Genomic DNA, 27,367 nt, shown 5'->3' on the forward strand with positions numbered 1-27,367 from the left:
TTAAGGAGGAAATACTCAGCAATGGTGTCGACTTATGAATTTACACATGGTTTGTCATAAGCATATGAAAAACACCACATAGACATATAAACAACATTAAAAGCTTGATTTTCACCACAGGGGGACTTTAACGTCACAATGCAAAAAAAATAATAAAAGTACGCAAAATGTATGTATTTGTAAATGCATTTCTTATTTGATTAGGCGTTAAATATATAATATTGGCACACGAGATTGTCATATGAGACATGATAGGGAACCTTGTTTTCTGAGGAGTAATCATAATGTACCTTGGTTTCTTAAATCTGTCAGTTTTGATCTGAAGGTTCAGTGATTTGGGAACTTGATAGATCCTTTCATTGGTGCCAAGTTCTGTTTGAGCATCCATTAACTGATCTGTGAAACTACAAGGAAAAATATAAACAGAAGTTACCAAAGACAAGTTTCGTCAAGAAACATGCCATTTCATAAACAAAATAAAAACACAGTTGTGATGGAAACAGTAGTGATTCATTACCTTGCATTAACAGAAGTGAGGTCATCCTTAGTGAGGTCATCCTTAGTGAGGTCATCCTTAGTGAGGTCATCCTTATTGAGGTCATCCTTATTGAGGTCATCCTTAGTGATGTCATCCTTAGTGATGTCATCCTTGGTGAGGTCCTCCTTGGTGAGGTCCTCCTTAGTGAGGTCCTCCTTAGTGAGGTCTTCCTTGGTGAGGTCCTCCTTGGTGAGGTCCTCCTTGGTGAGGTCCTCCTTAATGATGTCATCCTTAGTGAGGTCCTCCTTAGTGAGGTCTTCCTTAGTGAGGTCCTCCTTAGTGATGTCATCCTTAGTGAGGTCCTCCTTAGTGAGGTCTTCCTTAGTGAGGTCCTCCTTAGTGATGTCATCCTTAGTGAGGTCCTCCTTAGTGAGGTCTTCCTTAGTGAGGTCCTCCTTAGTGAGGTCCTCCTGTGATTTTGAGGAGTTTAGAGTCACAGTGGAATCGTCAGACGACATCGAGTCAGCAGTTTTCGCTGGATCCGGATCTGAACTGGGACTGATGGTGAGTGATGCTGGCCAAGGCAATGTTTCACTGCAGTTGGTTTCAACCGCTTGAAGATCAGGGGGTTCAGCGGTGGAATGCAACTGACTAGATGAATCATCCACACTTACATCGTTTTTGATATACGTTTCTACTGAGAAAACAAAACAAACAAAAAAAATCCATCACCTTTTTATGAAAGCTTGTTTCTGCCAAAGAATAAAACATTTTAAAAGATAATTTGCGACTTTTTTTCCTCACAGTTGCGTCTTATAAAGTCAGAAATGCGTGATATAAACTCACAATTGCATGTTATAAAGTCAGAATTGTGAGTTTGTTTCTCGCAATTGCAGGTTTAGCTCTCGCAATTCTGACTTTATAAGACGCAACTGTGAGAAAAAATAAATAAAAAGTCGCAATTGCCTTTTTTATTTTTTATTCTGTGGCGGAAACAAGCTTCCATACCTTTTGCACACTTTGATAAGGGTTTGCCTTGTTTGTGGCTGTGAGCAGTAGAAGCCCTTTTTAAAGCAGTGGTCTCAAACTCAATTCCTGGAGGGTCACAGCTCTAACCCTAATCAAACACACCTGATCCAGCTAATCAATTTCTTCAGGACTACTAGAAACTTCCAAGCAGGAGTGAGTTGGAGCTAAACTGACCACTGCTTTAAAGGGATAGTTCCCCCAAAAAATAAATTTTGCCATCACTTACGCACCTCAAACCTGTATGAGTTTCTTTCTTCTGTTGAACACAAAAGATTTTTAAAAGAATGTTGGTAATCAAACAGTTGACGGTAGCCATTGACTTCCATAGTAGGAAAAAAATATATACTCAATGGCTACCGTCAACTGTCTGGTTACCAACTCTTTAAAGTCCCCCTGTAGTCAATTATTTTGTCCCTCAAAACTCACCTTTGATTCCTAAAATTACATATTTAAGGGTTTTTTTCCTTGAAAAAAAATTCTTCATGCCCTAAAATATCTTGAATGTAACTCGACACCCTTGCCTCATTTAGTATGCACAGTTCTATGAATATGCAAATGAGCCCCGCCTCCACTCACTCACAGAACCTTGATTTTCACCACATAGGGAGAAAATCTTTCTTTGTGTTCAACAGATGAAAGAAACTCATACAGGTTTGGAACAACATGAGTAAATCATTTTTGGGTGAATGTCATCTCACACATTTATATCATTCCAAAGCCAAAAGAAGGAATGTTCAACAATTTCCATTCAGCTCTGTAACAATGAAAGTAAAAATAGAAAAATCACCATGAATCTAATCATGTGAATCATGCTCAATATTCCAAGTATACTCAATACAACAGGTTTGTGTGATGTCATTACTCACTGATACTGATGCTTTGAAATCTCATCATCACTTCCTAATCAAACTTGCCATGTCGGCTAACGAGACATGCAAGAACCGGCAAGATGCTGTAAGCTTGGATCTGTGTTTGTGTTTTGCTTGAGTTTGACTTTGTGTTTAGGTTTGCACTGTTCCCAGTTCAGTTTCATTTGTCCTAGTTCCACTGTTGCCATGGTTTCTGATTCGCTCTCATGTGTTGCACCTGTGTCTACTTAATTGTCTCATTTAGTCACTGGTGTTTGCATGTGTATTTATAGCCCTCAGTTTCAGTTGCTAAATGTTGGTTATTGTCTACATTTGTTGGTTGTTCTGTTCGTGGTTTTTGATGTCTGACATTTATGAGAATATATTTATGAAAATATACAAAGCCACTGCATGGGATGAGATATATTGATGACTTTTACACATTTCAATGGTATTTATATTTCTTTATATATTTTTGTAGCTTCACAACAGCTGCACTGTATGTGATCAAAAGAGTATTGTCAACATTTGTCTTCATTGGTGTTTCAGAGAAATAAAGAGTCTTTAATAAAAATAAATAAAAATCCAGGGAGAAACTCAGGAGAACACAAGCATGTTAAACCGTAGACAGACAATACCAGACAAAGAACTAAGGGGCTGGTTACACAACACCGTTTTCAACTTAAACCGTAAACATTTTTATGCATTTTGGCCGTTCGTTTACACGACAATAGAGTTTTGGGTGCCTGAAAACATACACTTTTGAAAATGGGTTTCAAAGTGCAAGTTTCTGAAAACGGTCTCCGTGTAAACAACAAAAACAGGAATCTCTGAAGAGGATGAGGTCATGCACATGCATATGATGTGTTCAGTCTGTCTATCGCGTTTCATCGCCATCTACTGGCCTGGCAGCAGAATACAGCGTTTTTAGTCGTTTTCGCAGATCCATGTGAATGGATTCCCAAATTACATGATAACATTCCCAGTTTACATGATATTTACGTATGGCTCCCACAGCTGATCAAAGTCTTTCCTCTTGCATTTAGCAATATAAGTTAGCCTTTCCAGTCCGATACAGTTTGAGATCTCCTTTATCCACATTTTCATGGATGGAGCATCCATACTCTTCCAGCATAATGCAATAGCTCTTCTGGCTTGAAGCAGACCAAAGTCTATACATTGAATCTGTCTTGATGTTTGTATAAAGTCCATTGGATATATTCCAAGAATACAAAGTTTTACGTTCAAAGGAATTTCAATGTTAAACATGTCTGACATACATTTAATAACCTCCTTCCAGAAGTTTTGTATTTTTGGACAATCCCAGAGGCAATGATATAATGTACCTTTTATTATCCAAGCATTTAAGAACACACATCTAGAATATTACCAGACATTTGACGAAGTTTGACAGGTGTTATATAGGTTCTCATTAACCATTTATATTGAAGTAATTTAAACCTTGTATTTATTGTCTGTGTTTGTGCTTTAAGACATGCATCTTTCCAGTCTGCCTCAACTATATCTTCCAGTATATCCATTTTCCAGGCATTTAATGTTGATTCAGTACTGTGTTTGACCATTAAATTATAGTACACAGATACATGACCCTTGCCTACTAAATTTCCAAGAGTTATTCTTTCTAATTTTGATAAAGACGGCATACAGATTATCCGTTCTTCTTTTGATAACATGCAACTTTTCAACTGTAAATACTGGGATTGTATAAGTGCTTCAACAGTTAATTAACCAGAACAGAAACAGGTGTGGGATTAATCAGAAACTAATGACCAAGGCTGTGTTTCCCAACCCTGTTCCTGCGGCACACCATCATTTTTTGGTCCAGAGACTTCCACAGAAGCTATATGAAAAATGTATTTTTTTATGTTCAGACCACTTCTATTACCCTACCTTTAAAATGGCTGACTCCCTGATCAGTGCCCTGACCACTGAACACAGGAGCTGATTGAGACGCACCCATAATGAAGCCATTTGGGACAGACTTGGCAAAGCAGTAGTTTTCAATCCTGGGGACACAATGCTCCACACATTTTGTACATCTCGCTAATTTAACACATCTGATTCAGATCATCAGCTCGTTAGCAGAAAGCTTCATGAACTGAATTGAGTAATCGGGTATTCCCTACGTTTCTGGTCCCCATGAGGAAAACAGCTAAATCATGCTAAGTGATGTTTTTTGGGGTTTTTTTTTTTAAATGTGACATGCAGAAAGTTTTCTGTGATGGGTAGGTTTAGGTGACAGAATATACAGTTTGTACAATAGACTATAAAGATCATGATGTCTATGGAAAGTGAGTAAATCATGGGCTTAATTTCATTTTGGGTGAACTATCCCTTTCACATTTCGAGTCATTGGTGTTGGATTACACAGAAAGTGTGCCACGTACGGTGGGAGTCGCAGAAAAACCTGGAATCCAACACCTCTACTTATGATAAACTAAATAATTTAAATGTAAATTTTTATTTTATGGCTTTATATTTAATTGATTTCCTGAAATATGAAATATTGTGGGTTACTGTTTGGCTGTTTTCATTTTAATCTTTTATAGGGATAAAAAAAAAAAAAAGTGAATATTTTGAGAAAGTTGTGGCGACTTTCTGTATCCACTTTACATGATATATTATTGTTTTCTTTTTCAATTGAAGGAAAATTTTATATTTTAAGTATAATGTATTAAGGACGACTAATACTATAGGATAAACATGTTACTGATATCTTGTTTAAAAATAAATAAATAAACACATAATAAAAAGTACCTTCAGAGTTCATCTGTGCATCAACCTGAACTTCTGGACAAGGCATCTGACCAACGCCATCTCTGTAAGATATTCAAGTATAGTAAATGTATTGACTTTCCAATAAAGATTTCTTGATATTAGATATCCTGGATTAGGATAAGACTCCTGATAGAAAATTCAAGTTCTTTGTTTCTTTTGAAATGTCTTTCTTTGTAGTGTTAAGGCATAAAAAGGAAGGTAAGCTTGTTTTCTGATTAAGACTTTACAGCATCTGCTCACCTGTCAGTAAATGATGTTTGTCCTACACTTGCTCTGAGTAAATATCTTGATCGTGGCTTTGGCACAGGTATGGGAACAGGTGGATCAGACACAGACATCTACAGCAAAAAAATATAATGCATAACATACGTTAGACTATTGCATGACTATGTTAGAAATGCCAAGAATTTAAACATCAAGATCTGCATTCAGTGATAACAAGTATGCAGTGATCACTGCCTTTCAGTTTCTTAGAAACATGACGTATTTAGCAGAGATTTATTTCCACTCTTCAACGAAAGGTTGGTCAAAGGGGGAATTCACCCCCCACCCCCCCACACACACTATATATATTTATGAATATAATAAGTGTATCAAGGGAATTATAACTTATATTGTACATATTTTTGTGTTGATGAGTGAGTGGCAAATATTATTGAACTTCTGAGTTACATATTTTAATATATCACGTAATAATGTAATACATTCAGTGTTTGATTGTCATATAATTAAATATGAAACGACTGTATTTCACAACAGTGTTGGATAACTGCACCTTAATAGACAATACAAAATGTTGCTGCAAGCTAAACTTATCAGGGTTTTAGTCTTTAAGTTCATAAATGTATCATTTATGAAACAATAACTGTTCTCAGTTGTTACCAGTAGACTATTCCTTGTTCCTTCCAATGACAAAGTTTATAGGAATATATTGTCATGTTGTTTGTCACTGTTATTACAGCGCCCCCTTTAGTTAAAACGACAATCTTTCTCATATAAATACTGTAAATTCCTAAGCGGAAATAACGTGGCGATATATGAGTAGGCTATAATGCGATATAAAACTCGTTTATTAACAGCACCTAAAACTAGTTTATAAAATAGACTATAACCCCAACAAAAACTTTTATTAGCGCCACCAAATCTAACTCAACTGGACCCTTTCAGGTCGAAATTTCATTTTCTATGAAGCCTATTCTATATTTCTGTAGGCTACGCTTCGTGTTTGTTCTACTACTATTACGACGACGACTAAAATCTAATAATATCCCTAAAAATCCTTACAAATAGGTTACTATAGTGCTCTAGGCTACATTTGATATGACAGCTAGTTTTACTGCTGTATGTAAACATACTTTTTCAGTCTATGAAAAACTGTCCTAATGAAATAAAACCTCGACTAACAAAAATAGCATCTCTATATGAGAGACCATGTAACTTACCTTCGTGATGTTCTTCATGAAGAATGAATACGTCACGTAAGACAGCGTGTTTGTGACTTGACGTTTGAGTATTACCGGTTTCTCCACTCAGTCACTCAGTCTCGCGCATGTGGGTTGGGTTATAATGTAATCAGGTGAACTTAAACCTACTAGACAAGAACTGAAAGACAAATGACGCGATAGCCTGCAGTAAAATGAAAGCTGAACTGCTCGTATGGACAAAGTTGTCATTTTCACCTCATTCAAAGGCCGCCTGAACAAAGTGTGTTTTAGAATTTCAGTCCAAATAATCTCCGAATTAAATTATGCAAGAGCTTTTTATAACTAATATTTGTTCGCGCTACATCACTATATATTGCCATCTACAACTTATCCAAAATCTAATGTGCAAATAGTGAATGGTAGACTAGATCAATTTAAACCATGGACATCAGTTTATTTTTTGCTATGCCAACCCTCATAAAACTCTCTCCTAATCCCTCACAGAGGATTTTTGCAACTTTATTTACAGAGAAAATAAATCAACACGATCACTCATAATAGTCACTTTAACAATTGTAGCCTACCTTACACACACTGTGCATTTTATGCACGTTTTCTTGGCATAAAAATAGGCTAAATAGTGTTACAAAATAAGGTAGGCCTATTGTTAATTTTAATTTCTAGGTGATACCAATTAAATTAACTGTAAAATTTAGATTCTTAAAAGAACTACCTGGTTTTAGTCCTTTAGTCTAAATAATTGTACATGTAACTCATTTGAAAGAAAAACCTTATTTAAAGTCTCCCTGCAGTAATTTAATTACCTTAATTACATATTAAATTTTTTATTTCCTTTCTTCATGCCTTAAAATAGCCCCGCCTCCACTCACTCACTCACTCACTCAGCTCAGAGATCCACTTGTTGACGATCACACGTTGATCTGATTGGTGACAAGGTAGTTTGTGACGTCAGAAACAAAAGCGATTTCAAAGCGTGTTTTTGAGACTGTCTTTGGTTCACTGCAGTTTTAAGGAGAAAATACTCAGCAATGGTGTCGACTTATGAATTTACACATGGTTTGTCTTAAAGCATATATATAAAAAAAAAACTTTTAACTTTCAAAGCATTACATTTTATTTTTTTCTAATACATTTTTAACATAAAGAAAGTAAGGAATGACGACGGGCCGTTGAATTATTAGAAAAATAATGCACTGTACATGTTTGCTCGTTTGAGAGAGAGAGAGAGAGAGAGAGAGAGAGAGAGAGAGAGAGAGAGAGAGAGAGAGAGAGAGAGAGAGTGAGTATGTACTTTCCATACATAATAAAAACTTAATTTTGTGGTAAAAAAAAAAGAAGAAAACTGGATATAATTTGTCGTTTTTATCCTATTGTTTACTATTTATTTGCTTGGTCAGTGTTGTTTTTTTTTTTTTTTTGCTGTTGGCTGTAAGGACCTTTGAAATAACTGAAATCATTTGGTGAAGTGATATAAGAAACTGTAATGCGGTCGAGACCTGCCTGGAACTACTTTAAATAATTGCACACCTTAGAACGTTTGTCAACCAATCAGATTCAAGCATTCAACAGCCTCATAGTATAATAATGTATTATGAATGAGCATAAATTAATTATATATATATATATATATATATATATATATATATATATATATATATATAAATTAATAAATTACAATAAAGGTGATGATACACAGGGCAACTTTTTGAATGAATAAATTTGCACTAACCTGCAGCATTAAATGCTGTAAAAAAGTGTTGCTCGATTTTAGTTCATGATAACGCATTAGCTAATGAACTGAGCTTTATTGTAAACCAACATTTAGTTATTACAATAAAAGCAGAATCATTCTGCATCATAAGTTTCACATAATGACTGCAGATCCTTCATTACTCACATTTTACATAATCATCCATTAGGTATTACTGAGCATAATTGCATACTTTACTGTATAATAACATCAGATTTCTCACTTATCTGTGCCTTTTAAAATCTGAACAAAATCAATCCCTGCAATTACGCATTAACTTCAACTTCTCATGATTTTTCAAAGTCATGAAAGGGGGAAAAAAAGAAAACAGTTAAAGATTATCAGGTGAATAATGACTCAAATTTCAGTCTGTTTATCACGCAATACACTGCTAGTGTCGCATAAATAAACTATGCACTTTTGGAGAATAACAATGAGTGCGTTATGTAATGTATACATCACTTCACTTTTAAAGCAATCAGCTGCTTTCAATCAGAAATTCATTCTCATTTTCCTTTAAGAATAATAATAAAAAAGCTGTAGTCCAGTTTTATTGGTCTAGATTGAGACAGCCAACATCAACCGTCTCGGAGTGTAATAACTATTCCTTTATTTGAACTGGATTCTCTGACAGTGGATGGAGGTGAGACTTGTTCTCTTCATATTTTCCTCCATCTTGTTTGAAGTCCTGCAAGTTCAGCGATTCACTCTGTGTCTGTTCCTGAAGACTTTGCTTTTTCTTTTCCCTGTATGAGCGAAATGTACAGTACAGTGTTATACGAAGTCGCGAAACCGATACTTAGTAATCACGTGATCTGATTTGTTATCGAGACTGATCATGTGAACAGATGACGTTACCATTTCTCCTCTACATCCTCAATGGTCTCAGGCAGAGGAATGTTGTGGGTTTCTGGAAGCAAAAAGGCTATTAAACCAGCAATTACAGCGGATCCCCCGTATATAATGCTAGGCAGAGCCGGCATAATCTCATCCAAGATCAGGACTGCAGGGGCGGCCATGGATCCTATTCTGGACATGGTGGAGACAAAGCCCATGCCAGTCTGCCTGTGGAGCAAACATGAAAACTGGAGTAACAATGAAGAGGCTGCATAAAATTTCGGAGTGTTTATTTACACCAAGAGCAAATAGTCCTCTTTGTTGGTAGAAGCTATTTACTCTAACTCCACCCACCAATGTCTGGTTGGGCTAGACAAAAGTACAAATAAAGTCTGTAATTTATCAGAGGCAGTGGCGATTTTCAGATTGGAAAGGCATTTATTTTCAATAAATATGAAGAAAATATGTGAAAAGTGGAATTAAAGTGCGGTTATTTAACAATAAAGTGTTTATTGGTAGGTGTCGGGAGGGCTTTATTGTCCTAATAAGGCGCCGTTTATTTAATAAATATAATAATTTACACTCAATATGTTATTATTGCATACTGTTTTATAATGTACTAAAATACAGAGGTGCAAATAGTATATAACTACTATTTATAGTTGTTACAAAGAAAATGCTGCTATTTTTACATAGTGTACATAGAATATATATTTGCACTAAGTGTTAATAGCATCCATCGCTAAGAAAATATGCTATTTTCACTTTGTCAGTAAATACACACTGAGAAGGTATTAAGCGAATCCAGACAAACACTAAACAGACACACAGTAAACAGGGGAATAGCAGCAAACAGACGGTGATAGGGAATGATATGATGAATAATGGCTGATATGCTGATAATGATGCTGGCTGACAGGGCACACACCTCAGGGTATGTACAACAATGAGATCAAAACGGAAAAGTTTTTTCTTTGTACAGATGACAATGTAATGAAAACATAACTAATAACGCTGTATTATTCATGCCAGACAAGTAATTGGCGATGTCACTTTGTAAAGAAAGACGACGCGCCTGCGCACATACGCTTACAGGGGGAGAGCGTGGCACAAAGTAACGCTTTTTGACTTTCTCAGTTTGTGTAAATCTACTTATGGTTCAGAGTATTTATTTTTTCCCATATTAATTTCCCACATGTCTACTACAATTATGTGTTTTTGTTTTATTAATACAGTATATACTTTTTTTCTGGATATAGCCTGAAAGAATGGAAGTGAAATGTGACAACATGCCCCATAGGTGGGGTACATAGTAACATGTGAGGGGCACATTGTAACATGACCATATGACAGCTTAAAATGTTATCTGATCTAATAAAAAAAATATACAAAACAAACTAAAATATTTTCTAAATAAAATACAATTAAAAAACTTTTTCATATAAGATAATGGCAATTTTTAATAATTAAATATAAACTCATTTTTGAGTTTTGACTACGAACACATGAAAACACAGCTATACAACATAGTTCAAAACAAATAAAATAATGAGTAATTTCTGAACATTGACTCATGTTTTTATTCACCTTTTTCTCACGTTTTCTCAATAAAATTAATAAAAGTATAGAATATAATAGCATATTTCTAATAGGGGCATATTGTAACGCAGTGTGACAACATGCCCCGCCTGCACAACTGGGATTTAAACCCTGCTAGTGTCTTCTGCTGGTTAGCGAAGCATTAAAGAACTATCTCAACTGTTAAATAACATCTTGGAGATTAAAATAATATCAGATTTGTCTTATTTTAAATAAACACAAAAAATAGAGATGAAAAATTAACTTAAGTAAGAAATTTACTTTTGCTATAGTTTAGTAAATGTCTATGGATATCTTCCAAAAAAATTTTTATTTTGGCGGATTTTTTTTTTCTATATAGTGTTTATATGGTAACTAGTACACAAAGTTTCGTCATCCAAGCATGTGAGGAAGTATTTAAAACAAGCGTGTTACAACTAGCCCCGCGTTAGGTTGTGCCTAAACTCAACCCCTAAACCCCTAAACTCGAGCCGGACGCACGTATGCCTAGACACAAATGACTTAATTTATACATTTTTTCATCCGCTTTTCATTCTAATGATGTTGATCTTGATAATACTGTATTATTACTTTGTCACTGTAATCTAAAGTTTATAATGTTCTCCTCTGATATAAAGTCCCGTTTTACTTCCTTTAAGAAAATGTAAAAACCTTTGAACACAAAGGCTTCGAAAACATGTTTCATCCTTGAGTCTGTTATAAGGAACCTTTAATTTTTCATGATGACAAAATGTTAAATTGTGTTAATTTGTGTAATTCTTATATCCACTTGTGATGGTGTCTGTATGCCCCCCTTATTTCTTACTATTAATATCTGTATCCTTTCATTTACAAAAAAAAATAAAAAATGCCTCTAGGCTTAACACGCAATAAAGTGGTGCAGGCATGACGTCACTTTGTAGGCCAACCGGTAGTTCGCATCACACTGGTTCCCTCGACCAAAACCCAGTAGGATTTTCCCATAGGCTTTTGGATCAAAAAAAGTTTATGATACTTGCAAGTTTTGTCTATCAAGATAATGATGACAGATGAACACAACTTTTATAAAATTTGAAGCCTAAATGCAGTCGCCAGAAGTAAAAAGCTAAAGGTAGGGTATAAAGGAACTACACCACGGTACCATGAATTCAACGTCGTCACCGTCACTAAGATACCGACAACTCTTTCAGACGTTACCTAAAAACATTTTCCCAGAATGTTTACGTTAGAATGGTTTATAAGAGTCCGCTTTCACAGCATCATTAACGTTATAATTGTGCTGACGTTTAATCTCCTCGACATCCTCTGTAGTCCCATTTAGCCACTTGTTAGCATCTGCCTTATCAAGACATGTAACAGCTTCAAAAAATCAGGAGTGGGGTAATATTGATGTATTTTATGTCGTAGAATAAAACATGAAAGTGTCTTAAGCTTGTGTTCACCACATACCTTATTTCAGCCATTTAACCAAAAACCCATTGACTTCGGGACGATGGAACCGGAAGTGCTAAAATGCAAACTTGTTTCCGCGTTTTGCCCTACAAAGTGATGTCATACCTGCACCACTCTATGGCCTACGCATGTTCATGACGTCACCGTTTTCACATACTAGCGTTTTTGTAGTTTACACGGTGATGATAAGGATGTCATTTTCAAAAACTTGCACTTTAAACCCCTTTTTCAAAAGTTTGTATTTTCAAGCCACCAAAATACCGTTGTCGTGTAAATGACATGTAAACGCATAAAAAGTCTTCTGTTTTTAGTTGAAAATGGTGTCGTGTAAACGGACCCTCAGTGAAGCTGGGCTGGACATTCCCTTCTCAGGGAACCAGGGTTACATTTGAAACCGAGACGATTTTACTATACCGTGGCACTTATATTTAGGACTATAATATCCATGTTCTGTACAGTCCATTTAACAGTGATGGTATAAGATAACAATACCATGATACTGAATGAATAGCCCACTATATTCATATACAATGGTATTATGGTGCAAGATTCCATGGGACTATATTGTACATAGTTGCATAATTGCTTAATGGTTAAACTATAACATTTGGATGCTTCAAGAGGATTCTATAGTTTATGTTTATTCTGACCTGATGACAGTAGGGTAAAGCTCTCCAGTAAATAGGTAGACACAAGTAAAGGACGATGACGTGAAGCCCTTCCCAATAACGGCAAGCGCTGTCCTTGTAAACTGCATATCTGCAATGACAAAAAGCTTAATTACCAGTCAGTATGAATTATTAAGATTAGACACACCTGTGTGTGTGATACTGTAGCTTGTGTTTTCACATGACATAAGACATTTAACAAAACGTTTAGCTAAATCTTGTTTCTTGGGAAATAATACAATTTTGTGTTTTTTGTATTATTTGCATACATTTTTATCTGGATTTGCACGTTCTGAATTTTTGTTTGGCATTTGCATGGATTCAGCATAGATTTTGTGGGGGCATATTTGCGCCATTGCCTGATCAGCTTAATTTTTTTTGTGACTAGGGAGCTAAAGCAGAACAGACAGCATGTGTACTGTACATTCAAATATACTCAACAACCAGTTACACCTCTGATCAGTACTAAATAGTATAAGGCTGAATTTGTCTATTGATCAAAAATAATTAGTGCATTTATATGCTATAAAATGACAATACACTGATTAACCACAATCTTAAAAGCACCTGCTTAATAACATGTACTGTAGGACCCTTCATGCTGCCAAAAACAGCTCTGATGTGTTCTGTGGTCTCTGGCACCAAGACATTAGCAGCAGATACGTTAACTCTTGCAAGTTGTGAAGTGGGCACTTCATGGATCAGATTTGTTAGTCCAGCACATCCCATAAATGCTCAATGAGATTGAGATCTGGGGAATTTGGAGGCCAAGGCAACACCTTTAACTCTTTGTCATGTTCCTCAATCCATTCCTGAACACTTTTTGCCGAGTTAGCAGCTTAATGGAAACTACACTTAATACACTTACATTTTTAAAACTACAACAAACTACACTCTGGCATGACAAGCGTGCCTCGCATGGTCCCTGTAAAAGAAAAGAAAACAAGAAAAAAGTGTGGCAGTGTGCATTAGTTTGCTGAAAGAAGCCACTGCCATCAGGGAACACCATTGCCATGAAGGCAATGTTTGTGTCGAAGTAACATCCACTTGAATGTCAGGACTCAAGGTCTCCCAGCCGAACAGCACAACACTGTGTCCGCCAGCCTGCCTTTTTCCCATAGATGTCCCATGATTTTCTGCCATCACTTCACCACACACGCACATGACCATCCACCTGATCTAAAGGAAAACGTGATTCATCTGATCAGGCAAACTTTTTCCACTGCTCCATGGCCCAGTTCTGATGCTAACGGCTATATACTGTGTGTTGTTACACCTTTCTATCATGGGCAGCATTAAGTTTTTCTGCAATCTGAGCTACAGTAACTCTAGCTGTATGATCAGACCAGACGGACTAGCCTTCGTACCGCATGTGTATCAATGAGCCTTGGGCGCCCATCACCCTGATGCCGGTTCACAGGTTGTCCTTACTTGCACCACTTTTGGTAAGTACTAACCACTGCATACTGGGAACATCCCACAAGACTCCTTAGAGATGCTCTGACCCAGTTGTCTTAGCATCACTATTTGGTCCTTGTCAAAGCAACTCAGATCTTTTTGCTTTCCCATTTTCCCTGCTTCCAACACAATTCAAGAACTGACTGTTCACTTGCTGCCTAATATATTCCACTCCTTGACAAGTAGCATTGTAACAATATAATCAATGTTATTCACTTCACCTGTCAGTGGTTGTAATGTTGTGGCTGACAGGTGTAGATATCCCTGTATGACAACTTTTATTAATAATCAAGAAACATTAGATTAAAAATCCATTATAAAAATGACATCCTGCAGAGTTTAGCTACAACCATAATCAGACACACCTGAACAACCGTCTGGTGCTCCTCGCATGCCGATCAAACATTACAGATTTTTTTTTTGTTTCAATTAAATAAATGTACTATATTTTAGTTCTATGTTTTTATTTTATTTAATATTTTGTATTTTAGGGGACTGTATGGTACTAAATTATATTTATGCTCTAGTTATAATCCACTTATTGCCAGTAACCACTTTTTGTAGTCAGTAACAACTTAAACTGTCATAAATCTTGTGATAAAACTGTCTCTAAAGTTTGGTCTCTTTTTGAAGACACTTGGCATAATATTGCTGAAATGAAATAAGTAAAAAAAAAAGTGAACTTAAAAAACTTAAGAAGTTTATGTTTATGGTTATGAAAATTTTACAAAAATACTGTTTTAAATTTTTATATGAAATATATTTTTCAAAACATGTTTAACTCTAAAACTAAGGCCAGAAGTCTAAACAAGTTGTGTTCCAAATTTGAGGTTGAAATTTCGGTAAGATTTTGTTTGGGTGCATTACCAAAAATGTTCACTAGATGAAATTCGCCTCAGAATAATTTCCAATCTGGTCATTCTTGACCAAGAGGAATACAAGCGTGACAATTTTTTCTCCAGGACCATTTAACCTTTTCGAATCACGTCCATGATTTTATTTTATTTTTTTTATTTTTTCACAAGGCAAGTGCCAAAACCTTCACTAAATTATTTTCGGTCAAAAATGACTGAAGAGCACCAAAGGGTTAATGTGCTCAGGATTACTTAAAAACCACATCCAACTATGTCTGAGCAAGGTTGGAACTGAAGCCCGTAGGAAGGTAGCCCTCCAGGAGCAGGGTTTATTAAATGTTATAATTATTATTTATAAAATCCGTGTCATCACATTAGGTGATTAGCCATTGCATTAGGTGAATGATTGTAGCGTCAATGGCATCATAATAGAAAGAGAGCTATTGTCTTACCTTTAGGAACACAAATGTTGGCAAATATTACAGTAGCTGACACAAGGAGACACAAGCCTTGGGTCAAACGTCGGCCCAGAAAGCTCAACATCAGAAGAGCAACCAGTTTAGCAGGAAAATCTACCGCCCCAAAGATGACCTGCATTAGATAGATGTTCACCCCAAACTTCTGCAGGTCCATGGCCAGTCCATAATATGCAAAGCTAGTCGAAAACCTGTAAGGAAGAACAGTAGTCATTTTTATTGTTGGTTTTTAATTTATGTATTTGTATTTATACACAAAAGAAGAGGCACCATCCAGGTTTCTTGCATACAGACATTGAAACATTGACATGTTCAAATTGATTCTTACCAGACGAACATAAGGCACATAGATATCTTCCTCATGGTTGGTGTTCTCATGAGATCAAGCGCAGTATACATTTTCTTACTAGACTGAACTTCTTTTTGCATGTGTGACTCCAGCACCTAAACATCAGCACATCCATAAAACACACACACTGCTGTTCAAAAGTTTGGGTTAAATGTTTACAAAATTAAACATCTTCAGCAAGGATGCATTAAATTTATCAAAAGTGACAGTAGATACGCACATTGTTACAAATATTCTAATAAATAAATATTAACCTTATATTCATCAAACTTTTGAACTTTATATTCATCAAAGAATCCTGAAAATAAAATGTATCACGGTTTCCAAACAAATTCTCAGCAGTACAACCTCTTTCAACTGAAATAACAATAATTATTATAATAATTTTTTGGACACTCAAGACTGGAGTAATGACCGCTGAAAATTCAGCTTTGCCATCACATGAATAAATATAATTTAAAAAACAACCCTAAACTTTCGATAAGTATAGTGTTTAATTATGACACCGACATGAAAGGCTGATGTGAAACCTCTAAAGTGATCTTTTCTGCCATCTCGTGCTTGCCGTTGATTTTAGCTACGTGCTGGATACGCTTCAGTGCCTCCTCAGAACGACCATTCAGCACCAGCCAGCGAGCAGATTCAGAGAACCACCTTTGACATGGAGACATTTTTTCAGTTAGTTAATGCATGCTACATTATTTTTACTGTGTGCAGAATTTTTATAGTTCTAATTAGTCTACATACATTTTAAACACACTGGTGACCTTTTCAGAATCATATTCAGAATCAACAGAATCACACTGTCATTTTCTGTACAGGCTGAAAAATGACAAAAGACTCATCATTTTTTGGAGAGAAAGTGACAGATTATAATTTTAAATGTAAGTATTGGGTTTCAAATTACCTTAAATATCTAACGTTACAATTTTTTTTTATAAATATAAAAACAACAACTTAAAAGCAACTTCAAATGCTGACTTATATCTTATTAAGATGTGATTTTATAGATAGTTCATAATTCTTTATAATATACATAAATGGACCAAAGAGAACATATTTAGGGTCTGTTTACATGACACCGTTTTAAAAACGTAAAACTTTTTATGCCCGTTTATTTTAGCGTTTTGGGAACCTGAAAACGCAAACTTTTGAAAACGTGTTTCAAAGTGCACGTTTTTGAAAACTGTCTCCCTGTAAACAACAAAAACACGAATCTCTGAAGTCGATGACGTCATGCACATGTGTATTTCGTGTTCAATCTATAATGTTTCATCGCCATCTAATGACCTGGCAGCAGAATACAGGGTTTTTAGTCGTTCCCTTGATGAGGACACTATGGGGAACCCCTTTAAGGATAGCGCGTCTGAAGTATGAATGAAACTAATCCAATCCTATTGGCGTAGCGTGTGACGGCATACACGGAAGCTACAAAGGGACGCCGGCACACAACAGCATCAGCTTTCGCTCTTCAGCAAGCGCTCTCTGCTGTGTATCTGTTTATTTGGTGTTGTCTGTCTGAAATTATATATATATATATATATATATATATATAAAAAAATGGCAAGTGAGCAGTTCGAGAAGTGTGTGCATCCCTGCCCTCATTTCATTACGGGTGGGGACATACACAAGTTGTGTATGTACTGCTTGGTGCAGCTGATGCAGGACCTGAACCGCGAGGAGCGTGAGCCTGACCGGCTTCATTGAATATAGCAAGGTGGGAGTGCAGCACTCGGATAGAGAGTGACTCACAGTGGCCGCAAGCAGCCCCCTCGAGGGCTGCCTGGGCGTGCTGCTTGCGGCCACTGTGAGTCACTCTCTATCCGAGTGCTGCACTCCCACCTGGCTATAGGTTGGTGGGCTATACGTTGCGTCATCCCTTAAGGCCCCGGCACTGCCCACCAAACCCTGCCTAACTACATCTGCTTTGGTGGGCAGAGCTTATATGGCGGCAGGTCGGGCTGGTGCGAGCCTGGACACCATGGCCATCTTGCAGGCTTACCAGGCCTGTTAAAAACCTTGATGAGGGTGAGGGTCCCACAGCTGAAGATATTGCCAAGCTGCGTAAAGCCAAAGATCTGTCTCTCCAGGTTGCCAAGGAGACGGCCTGTGCCATCGGCCACTCCATGGCAGCGCTGGTAACCACAGAGAGGCACCTGTGGCTTAATCTGTTGGGCATCAAGGAGAAGAACAGAGCCTTCCTCCTTGATGCCCCTGTCTCGCCTACTGGCCTGTTCGGCGATGCCGTTAATGCACTCGGTGTCAGGTTCCAGGAGACAAAGAAGCAGTCAGCAGCATTTAGGCAATATCTCCCTTGCCAGTCAAGGTCTAAAAAGGCTGCCGCAGTGTCTCGTTCCCTTCTCAGGGAACAAGGGTTACAGTCATAACCCGAGACATTCCCTTTCGAGGGAACTCGCACTGTGTCAATGACGACACTATGGGGAATAAAATTGAGGTTAAGCTCTTAAGAGAGTAGGAGATCTCCAGGTGCTCTTCATATCTCTGCAGTGCCTGGAGTTTGCTCCCGTCTTGGCCATCTTGCACCCCAGACCGGGCTATGTACCTAAGGTGCCTTCGAATGTGGCAAGGTCAACGGTTCTGCAGGCTTTTCATCATCCACCTCATGTGATGGCGGAAGATGTGCGACTTCATCTGCTCTGCCCTGTCAGAGCACTTAATATCTATTTTCAAAGGTCTTCTGAGTGGAGGAAATCGGACCAGTTGCTGGTGTGTTTCGGGTCACCCAAGAAGAGGCTCCCCGCTTCTAAACAGACCATCAGCAACTGGATAGTTCAGGCTATTTCCCAGGCCTATCAAGTGCGCAGATTGTCTTCACCTTTGGTCGTGAGGGCTCACTCAACCAGAGGCATGGCATCCTCTAGAGCCCTCCTCTCAGGGGCACCTATCCATGAGGTATGTGATGCGGCTGGCTGTGCCACTCCGCACACATTCATGAGATTTTATAGTCTGGACCTCCCCCTCTACACCCAGTTGTAGTTGTGCCTGTGACAGATTTACACTAGGACAAGCAGGCTTCGTTGTGACATTGTGGGAATTTTATTCCCCATAGTGTCGTCATTGACACAGTGCGAGTTCCCTCGAAAGGGAATGTCTCGGGTTACGACTGTAACCCTTGTTCCCTGAGAAGGGAACGAGACACTGCGTCCCTTTGCCACGCCTCCTCCTGCCTGGGAGCAACTTGCTTCATCGTAAAGCTAACGCTGTTGTGTGCTGGCATCCCTTTGTAGCTTCTGTGTATGCCATCACAAGGTACGTCATCACGCAACGCCAATAGGATTGGATAAGTTTCATTCATACTTCACGCTAAGAGGCGTTCCGCATAGTGTCGTCATCAACTCAGTGTCTCGTTCCCTTCTCAGGGAACAATGGTTGCAGTCGTAAGCCGAGACGTTTTCGCGGATCCATGTGAATGGGGATCTTTTTGACAATGGTGTTGTCTGTACGCGGAAAACTCAAATGTAAAACTTCTCCGTTTTAAGCATATCGTTGTCATTTAAATGTACCATTAGACAGGTTGTGAACCCTGTTTTGTTTTCAGACAGTTTAATCTAACTTTCAAAAAAGTCCAGCACAAACATTAATGCGAGTTAATGCAAGTTCCACAAGGGTGTCAAAGTCGTGAGGCAGCTCGTGAGTGACAATCTCATCCTGGATGTTGTCAGCCAGCCCCTCCCGAAACCTAGCACGTAATGCCGCCTCGTTGCAGTCACAGGTGGCCGCCAGAGTTCTGAACTGGATGGAGTATTCCGTAACAGAACGGCCGCCCTGACTTAACTGCACCAGCTGGGAGGCCGCCTCATCACCTTGAGCAGAGCGGTCAATCAGCTTAATCATCTCCGCTCTGAAGTCCTCGAATGTGGAGCAGAATGGGGCACAAGCATCCCACACAGCCGTTGCCCAGTCGCGGGCCCTTCCTTTCAGGAGTGTGATAACAAAGGCCACCTGGGACTCTTCCGTAACATAACGTCGAGGCTGGAGTGCTAAGACAAGGGAGCACTGAGATAGGAACACACGGCAGGAATTGGGGTCCCCGTCGTAGGGTGGTGGACTATTGGCATGGGGTTCAGGCTCAGCATGAGGTAGAGAACGGCCGTACGCAGCAGCTGATCTGCTGGCCAAGGCTTCCCGCTGGAGTTCTTGGATCTGGAGATTGAGATCCGCTACTTGGGCTGTCAGGCACTCAACCTCCCGTGAAGTGGCAGTTAACTGGCTGGAATGCTGTCCTAGAAGAACGCCCTGTTGACTCACTGCGTTTCTGACTTGGTCTGCACCTGCTGAATCCATTTTATGGTCAGACCGTTCTGTCAGAGAGAGATACAGTTGCAGTTGCAGGTAACAGAATAGTTTATTTTGCTCTCAAATGAGCCCAGGAAAAAACATCAGGAACACAAAAAGAAAAGAAGAAGTCCAAATAAATGTCCACTGGGCCAGGAGAGCACTTCTCCAAAGAAACCAATTATAGCGTCACCCAGACGCAGTGTCCAAGTCACACTGAATTCCCTGAAGAAGGTGATGAGCACACAGAGAGGGTCTGGGGTGGTACATCCAAGTCCCAACAGAAGATAACACCTGGCCAGGCAGTCTAGGAAACCAGGCCTGGCAGGATGAGAGGGAGACAGTGGAAGCAGGACAAAAAATCAAAATGCAAAAACAAAAACAAAACCACACTTGGAGTCTGAAGAGACAAAGCAAGACAAAGCAAGACAAAGTTGATCACAGGAAAAGCTTTACTCACAACAACGGTCTGACAAAAGATGATTCTTCTTCTTCTTCTTCTTCTTCTTCTTCTTCTTCTTCTTCTTCTTCTTCTTCTTCTTCTTCTTCTTCTTCTTCTTCTTCTTCTTCTTCTTCTTCGTTTTATTGGCAACCGCACTTAACAGTGCATTACTGCCATCATCCGGTAGCTTGGATCAGAAACATTCCTATCTCTTAACATTTCTACCCACCCCATTAATTGATTAATTGACAACAGGTGCGAAGAGAACAAGGATAGTTAAGGATAACGAGTGGGAGGGGAGATGCCACAATGACAGCGGAGCACATGGCGAGCTGTCAAAACAATGCACATGTGCTCAAAAGACAACAAGGCACACAGAGAAAAGACAAAAACACAGCAGATCAGACCGAAGTCATGACAATATGTGAACTCAGATGGTAAAGTGATGGAACATTTACTGGCCCTTGGTCCGTGTACTTTTTGATCATTTAATTTCCTGTTTGGAATGGAATAACGATAAATGAAAACCAGCTTGTTTATTCGTTTTTTTAGTTTAGTTTAAAAAAGAAAAATGGGGATTTGGGCTTGATTTTTCATTTTTCGTTTGTGGTTTACAAATCGGTTTATGGGTTCGATATTTCATTTGCACACGTGGGCGGCGCTGAAACACCCCTTTCATCTGATTGGTCAAAACGCTCCGCCTTCAGTAGGCTACGAGCTTTTCTTTCTGTCAGGCAGAATAAGAGTCAGTACGAGTGCGGCACTGACAAATGCACTTGGCAACACCTGTTGCAGTTTCCCTCAGGGAGAAGTTGTGCAAGTTTTCTTGTGGTTTACATGATGGTAATGTTTGAGTGTCTGTTGTCCATCACAGATGGGTAGCACAAATATCTGCAAAGAGTAAATCTGGAAGAAGGAAAAAGGTAGCATTCCAGATATACTCACTCTATACCGCCTGCTGGACTGTGACAGGTTCCCCTTTCTCAAAAAACTTGTTCAGATTTTACTAACACTGCTTATCAGCAGTTGTACATGTGAACAATCATTCAGTGCCCTGAGACACCTGCACACATGGTTGAGGCGAACTATGGGTCAGGAAAGACTTCACAACCTTGATGTTCTTTCAATTGAAAAGGAATCTGTTAACTCAGTTGAGCTAGGAAGAGTAATCAACAGATTTGCTGCACTCAAGTCAAAGAGACAGACTGATTCTTCAACCTAAAAAAATAAGAGAGACAGACAAGAAAAATATTGCTTTGAAAGACACACAAATAACAACTGAGGAAAGACGACAAAGAGATGGCGAGAGATTAACTTGACATACAAACAAAATGAAATAAACAGACCAGACCATCACAGTTTGTGATGATTTAATTTGGTTCTTTCTTATGTTTTATGAGCATAGGGCTGTCCTGCCATTTATTTAGACTTTGTTTGTGATTTGTTTATTTAAAAGGGAGTTAGGGAAGTTTCTTTGTAATTTTGTTTATTCCCTGATAAGGTAATATATACATGTTTTATTCATAAGTCTATTTTGTTTATTATTTTGCCCTTGGGGCACCCTGAATCCATGGCTCCTTAATTTAATTACTTTTTCCACCCTAATAAATTATACTTTTTGTGGAACTTATGTTTTGTGTCTTTGGTGATCTGTCAGCTGGGGCTGGCATTCCTTTTTACCAACTGGATTTCAGGATTCTCCCAATCAAGTAGATAGGACTTGAGGCCTCATTTATAAAACGCCAGGCCAACGTTCATGTTTATAAAAATGGTCTTTGATGTGAAAAAGTGCTTAGAGCCATGACATGGTCGGAGCAGACGTACGCACTTTTCCTTGTGGCAGAGAGTCGGAGTACTGCAGGTATTTGGATTTGGACGTTGACTGGTGCTCTGTTATATGTCAATGATATTAATTAGGCTGCTTTTACAAGGCGGAGAACGGAAACAATTCAGCTGCGCACAATTTCAAGATCATTTAAGATTTATAAACTTCACTTCTGGAACAGAGGCGTATGAACCTTTTTTGTGCACACATATGCACATTTGAGAAATGATTGTAAGATCAAATTTAGGATGGTTTCTACTCAACATTTTATAAATGAGGCCCTTGGTCTTGGATGCCCAAAATAGCTGCCCGGAGATGTTGCAAAGGAAATTTGAGGGAATGCTAATGAATGACACCTGTGCAACACACCAGTCTTGAACAAAGTCTAAAGTCTTTTACTTGAGTCCCACAAAGGAGCTCCAGAAGGATGTAAGGAGGACAGACGACAATGAAGGGAGAGAGGACAAATCCTGGGCCATTTGATGTTTTATGTATGGCAGTAGGTTGTGAGGTGGCTGCCGTTTCATTTTGTTTTATTGTTTACTTTTTATTTTCACATTAAAGTTTATGTCTGACAGTTCCCGTCTCCTCCTTCCCTGAACTTTGCAACAAACTTATTTTTGGTTTTGTTTATTGATTTCTTTTTTTTTTTTTTTGGTAAATAAATCCCTGCTTTTGAGTTCATCTCCTGTCTCGAGTATCTGTGACAGCAGGCTGACAAAACAGTATTGTGCTGTTAATTTCAATAATAGTAACAAATCATAACTTTACAGTAAAATGCTGGTAACTACTGCTGCCAGTAGTTTACTGTGTATTTGCACAGGATTTCTTTTTACCGTGCACCTCTTGACATTTAATTCAATTTATTTGTAGTAATTCAGCAACAGTGTTTATTACGGATTTCAGTCCTGGTTCTGCTGGTTCATGGTGCATTCAAAGGATGCTGAAAAGATCAAATGAGTTGAATGCACATGAATGGCACCACAATGTCATATTTAAACCCTACATTTTCAGAGTTGGTGTGTCAGCGACAGTAAATTTGTTGAAATTTGTTTATTGATTTTTAACATTCAACGTGCAAAAAGAAATGTAATGTCACCACAAGCACATTTTTTTCAGTGAGCATGAGTTGTTCTAATAATTCCAGTCACAAACATCAGTAATATAGAATGTCATTATTTATGAAGTTATTCAGTACCAAAAAGTTATTTGAATAATTTCTCACCAGCTGTACAAAAAGAAGATGAAGAAAGGGAGACAGACGGCCATTTGTATTTTACGCCAGTCTTTCAAACTGTATGCAATTCCAGCTAGAACCATCTGACCAAACGTGAAGAAGAAAGATGATAAGGTGCCCGCCAGAGTTCGAGTCTTAGTGGGAATCCACTCCACCTCTGAGAACACAAACATTTCAAGTCAAGTCGAGAAACATTTACTTATATAGAGCTTTATACAATATATACAAACATTTCAAGTCAAGTCACATTTATTTATATAGAGCTTTATACAATATATAATGTTTAAAAGCAGCTTCACAGTAACAAAAAGCAAAACTCATTCATTATGAAACAACGATAGTGTAATTACTTAGCTCAATTCAGTTTTATTTTCATCCAATAGTGCAGTCAACTCAATACTGATATTAAATGTCTTTTAACCAAGCAGTTTTCAATCCTGATCTTGGGGACACACCGCTCTGCGCATTTTCTATCTGACACACTCAGTTCAGTTCATGGAGCTCTCAACTAATCAGCTGATGATCTGATTCAGGTGTGTTAAATAGGGGACATATGCAAAGTGTGCAGAGCAGTAGGTCCCCATCACCAGGACTGGAAACATCTCAGGTTAGGTATGTAACACCCTTGTTACATAAGTAATGAGATGCTGTATCACAGTGTTGATGCTATGGGAACACCTCCAGCATGGCCGATGTCTGAGGCACGTGTGAAAACGCCAATTCTGTTGGTTAACGGAGATCCGATGATGTAGACATGCCAGAAGTATGGCAATGTGACGCAGCACCTAGTTCCCTTCTTAGGATCTAAAGATTAGATGAATGTGATAAAAAAAAATAAAAAATTGGGCCTGAAATCACTGATACAACCTTTAATAGAACACACAAGCAATTATCAGACCGCAGCACTAATTTAATTCCATACCCGAACCACATCTGCATTAAATCTACTACATCAGGTAAATGATGTATTTTCTTATATAACACAAGCAATTAAAGCAAGCAATCAGCATTAGGCATTCTGAGTTGATGCATTTAAGAAAAATAGACACGCAGCCCAACATGGTAATAATCAAAAATGAATGAGAACGTGCATCTTTGGCTGACTGAGTGCAGGTGGGAACCAGGAGGGATGCTGGGAAATGTAGTTCTGTGGTGACTGGACTAGTGACTGTGGATTGTGACTGTACTCCCCCCTCCCGGACCTTGCGCCAAAATAAATCCAACTGGGGAGGAAGAAGCCAGGACAAAACGAGCAAGAGTAGAATCCAGAGCAGAAGGTCCATGATGCTGGACGGAGTTAAAGACTCCCAAGGTGGAGCTGGCAGAACAGTAGATCCCCAGAGTGGAGCTGAAGACCACCAAGGTGGAGCGAAGATCACCACATCCGAGCAGATGAACCTAACCCCAGACAGATCGTTTGGCTAGAGACCATAAGGAGGATTAGCTGGCTTCATGTCTGGAAAGGCAGTTGGCTTGAGATCGTCTGGATGGGTGACAGGCTTGAGAACATCTGAATGGGTGATCAGCCTCTGTGGCTGTGATGAAGGGACTTTGATCGGCCTCTGCGACTACGATCAAGGGACTTGATCAGTCTCTGTGGCTGTGACTGAGTAGAGAGGAGGTTCGGGACAACCTCTGTGGTTACATCAGGGCAAACTGGAAACTCGGGGATGACCACCTTAGTCGCATCAGGGCAAACAGGGAACTCAGGAATAGGGATGTCAGTTTACACAAATTCCCATGATCGATCATCGTTTAAATTAACAATAAATTAATCAATTAACTCATGGGCTGGAGCCGACACTTCAGCGGACTCAGGGGCTGGAGCCGACACTGGAGCGGATTCAGGAGCTGGAGCCGACACTGGAGCGGATTCAGGAGCTGGAGCCGACACTGGAGCGGATTCAGGGGCTGGAGCCGACACTGCAGCGGACTCAGGGGCTGGAGCCGACACTGGAGCGGACTCAGGGGCTGGAGCCGACACTGGAGCGGATTCAGGAGCTGGAGCCGACACTGCAGCGGACTCAGGGGCTGGAGCCGACACTAGAGCGGATTCAGGAGCTGGAGCCGACACTGGAGCGGACTCAGGGGCTGGAGCCGACACTGGAGTGGATTCAGGAGCTGGAGCCAACACTGGAGCGGACTCAGGGGCTGGAGCTGACACTGGAGTGGATTCAGGAGCTGGAGCCGACACTAGAGCGGACTCAGGGGCTGGAGCCGACACTGGAGCGGACTCAGGGGCTGGAGCCGACACTGGAGCGGACTCAGGGGCTGGAGCCGACACTGGAGCGGACTCAGGGGCTGGAGCTGACACTGGAGCGGATTCAGGAGCTAGAGCCGACACTGGAGCGGATTCAGGAGCTAGAGCCGACACTGGAGCGGACTCAGGGGCTGGAGCCGACACTGGAGCGGACTCAGGGGCTGGAGCTGACACTGGAGCGGACTCAGGGGCTGGAGCCGACACTGGAGCGGATTCAGGAGCTAGAGCCGACACTGGAGCGGACTCAGGGGCTGGAGCCGACACTGGAGCGGACTCAGGGGCTGGAGCCGACACTGGAGCGGATTCAGGAGCTAGAGCCGACACTGGAGCGGTCTCAGGGGCTGGAGCTGACACTGGAGCGGTTTCAGGAGCTGGAGCCGACACTGGAGAGGACTCAGGGGCTGGAGGTGACACTGAAGCGGATTCAGGAGCTGGAGCCGACACTGTAGCGGACTCGGGGGTGTAGGGCACTTCAACAAAGGGTGTTTATTTGCAGGTAAGTGCAGGAAACAAACGATGGCAGCAGGTGAGTGGATGAGTTAATTAATTAGCAGCAAACACTTAGCTGTGAATAACAGTTCTTATCATTGTAGGTGCAGACTGGTGAAAATTAGAGGGCTTGAGACTGAAGATGACTGAAGGTGATCAAAGGTTGGACTGTTTGGAAGCAGCTGCTTATCAGTGGTTACAGAATTGAGTCGAAATAGTCTTGACTATTGGACCCACAGTCCGCCCGTGCCTATTGATTCCTGACCTGCATCACAAATGACAACATAAGTATTTTTCCACCTGTTACATCAAATATTATTCACCCGTTGGGTACCCTCGGGCTAGATTGACGGAATAATCAACATAAGCATGCTTTACTTGTGCCGTAACCGTAACGTTTGCAATGCAGTAGGGCTGCACGATTAATCGCAATTTACATGTAATCGCACTTAAATCGAGATCGCTTATCGCGATTTTAAAATCGCAAAGGCTGCGATTATTTTTTATGCGCAGTTTGTCATTGATGTACGGCTCTGTAAACGCTGCTCCATCTGAAAGCACTGTGAGTTTGAGTCACTTATAACGTGCATTTGAAAAAAACAACACGAGTCAAATATCTTTCCAAACACGAGAATCATTTATGAACCTCGCTTTAATAACATGCAACATTTAATAACATGCATTTACTCCATACTCACTTCATAAGGACAGTTGAGCTCCTCCTTCTGTGAGATGATGAGCTTCTGACACAGAATAAGGCAGTCATGCATTTATAAGTCATGTTTAATCAAAGCGTT

At 39.5% G+C, this 27,367-nt stretch overlaps 2 protein-coding genes across 6 annotated transcripts in view; both read right to left on the reverse strand.

Annotated features, from left to right (window-relative positions):
* Positions 1-6,712, reverse strand: part of LOC311276888 (arf-GAP with Rho-GAP domain, ANK repeat and PH domain-containing protein 1) — a 31,270-nt gene extending 24,558 nt beyond the window's left edge. The window contains exons 1-5 of one of the 5 annotated variants that reach the window (XM_084386884.1): positions 6,597-6,712; positions 5,395-5,492; positions 5,134-5,195; positions 518-1,175; positions 291-404 (exon numbers count right to left, since the gene is read on the reverse strand). In XM_084386884.1, the coding sequence (XP_084243010.1) occupies positions 291-404; positions 518-1,175; positions 5,134-5,195; positions 5,395-5,492; positions 6,597-6,614 (950 nt within the window). In that variant the 5' untranslated portion in view covers positions 6,615-6,712. Of the gene's footprint in view, positions 1-290; positions 405-517; positions 1,176-2,373; positions 2,511-4,266; positions 4,350-5,133; positions 5,196-5,394; positions 5,493-6,596 lie in introns of those variants that run through there. The other 4 variants (XM_084386885.1, XM_084386886.1, XM_084386888.1 and 1 more) reach the window with 4 other exon arrangements.
* Positions 6,713-8,386: 1,674 nt separating this feature from the next.
* The window catches only part of oatx (organic anion transporter X), a 28,996-nt gene continuing 10,015 nt past the window's right edge, over positions 8,387-27,367 (reverse strand). The window contains exons 4-10 of the mRNA XM_084386892.1: positions 23,810-23,978; positions 16,552-16,675; positions 16,001-16,116; positions 15,649-15,863; positions 12,867-12,975; positions 9,208-9,414; positions 8,387-9,095 (exon numbers count right to left, since the gene is read on the reverse strand). Coding sequence (XP_084243018.1) covers positions 8,951-9,095; positions 9,208-9,414; positions 12,867-12,975; positions 15,649-15,863; positions 16,001-16,116; positions 16,552-16,675; positions 23,810-23,978 — 1,085 coding nt within the window. The 3' untranslated portion in view covers positions 8,387-8,950. The remainder of the gene's footprint in view (positions 9,096-9,207; positions 9,415-12,866; positions 12,976-15,648; positions 15,864-16,000; positions 16,117-16,551; positions 16,676-23,809; positions 23,979-27,367) is intronic.

This window comes from Rutilus rutilus (genome assembly GCF_951802725.1).
Source record: "Rutilus rutilus genome assembly, chromosome: 18".
NCBI classification, from domain to species: Eukaryota; Metazoa; Chordata; class Actinopteri; order Cypriniformes; family Leuciscidae; genus Rutilus; species Rutilus rutilus.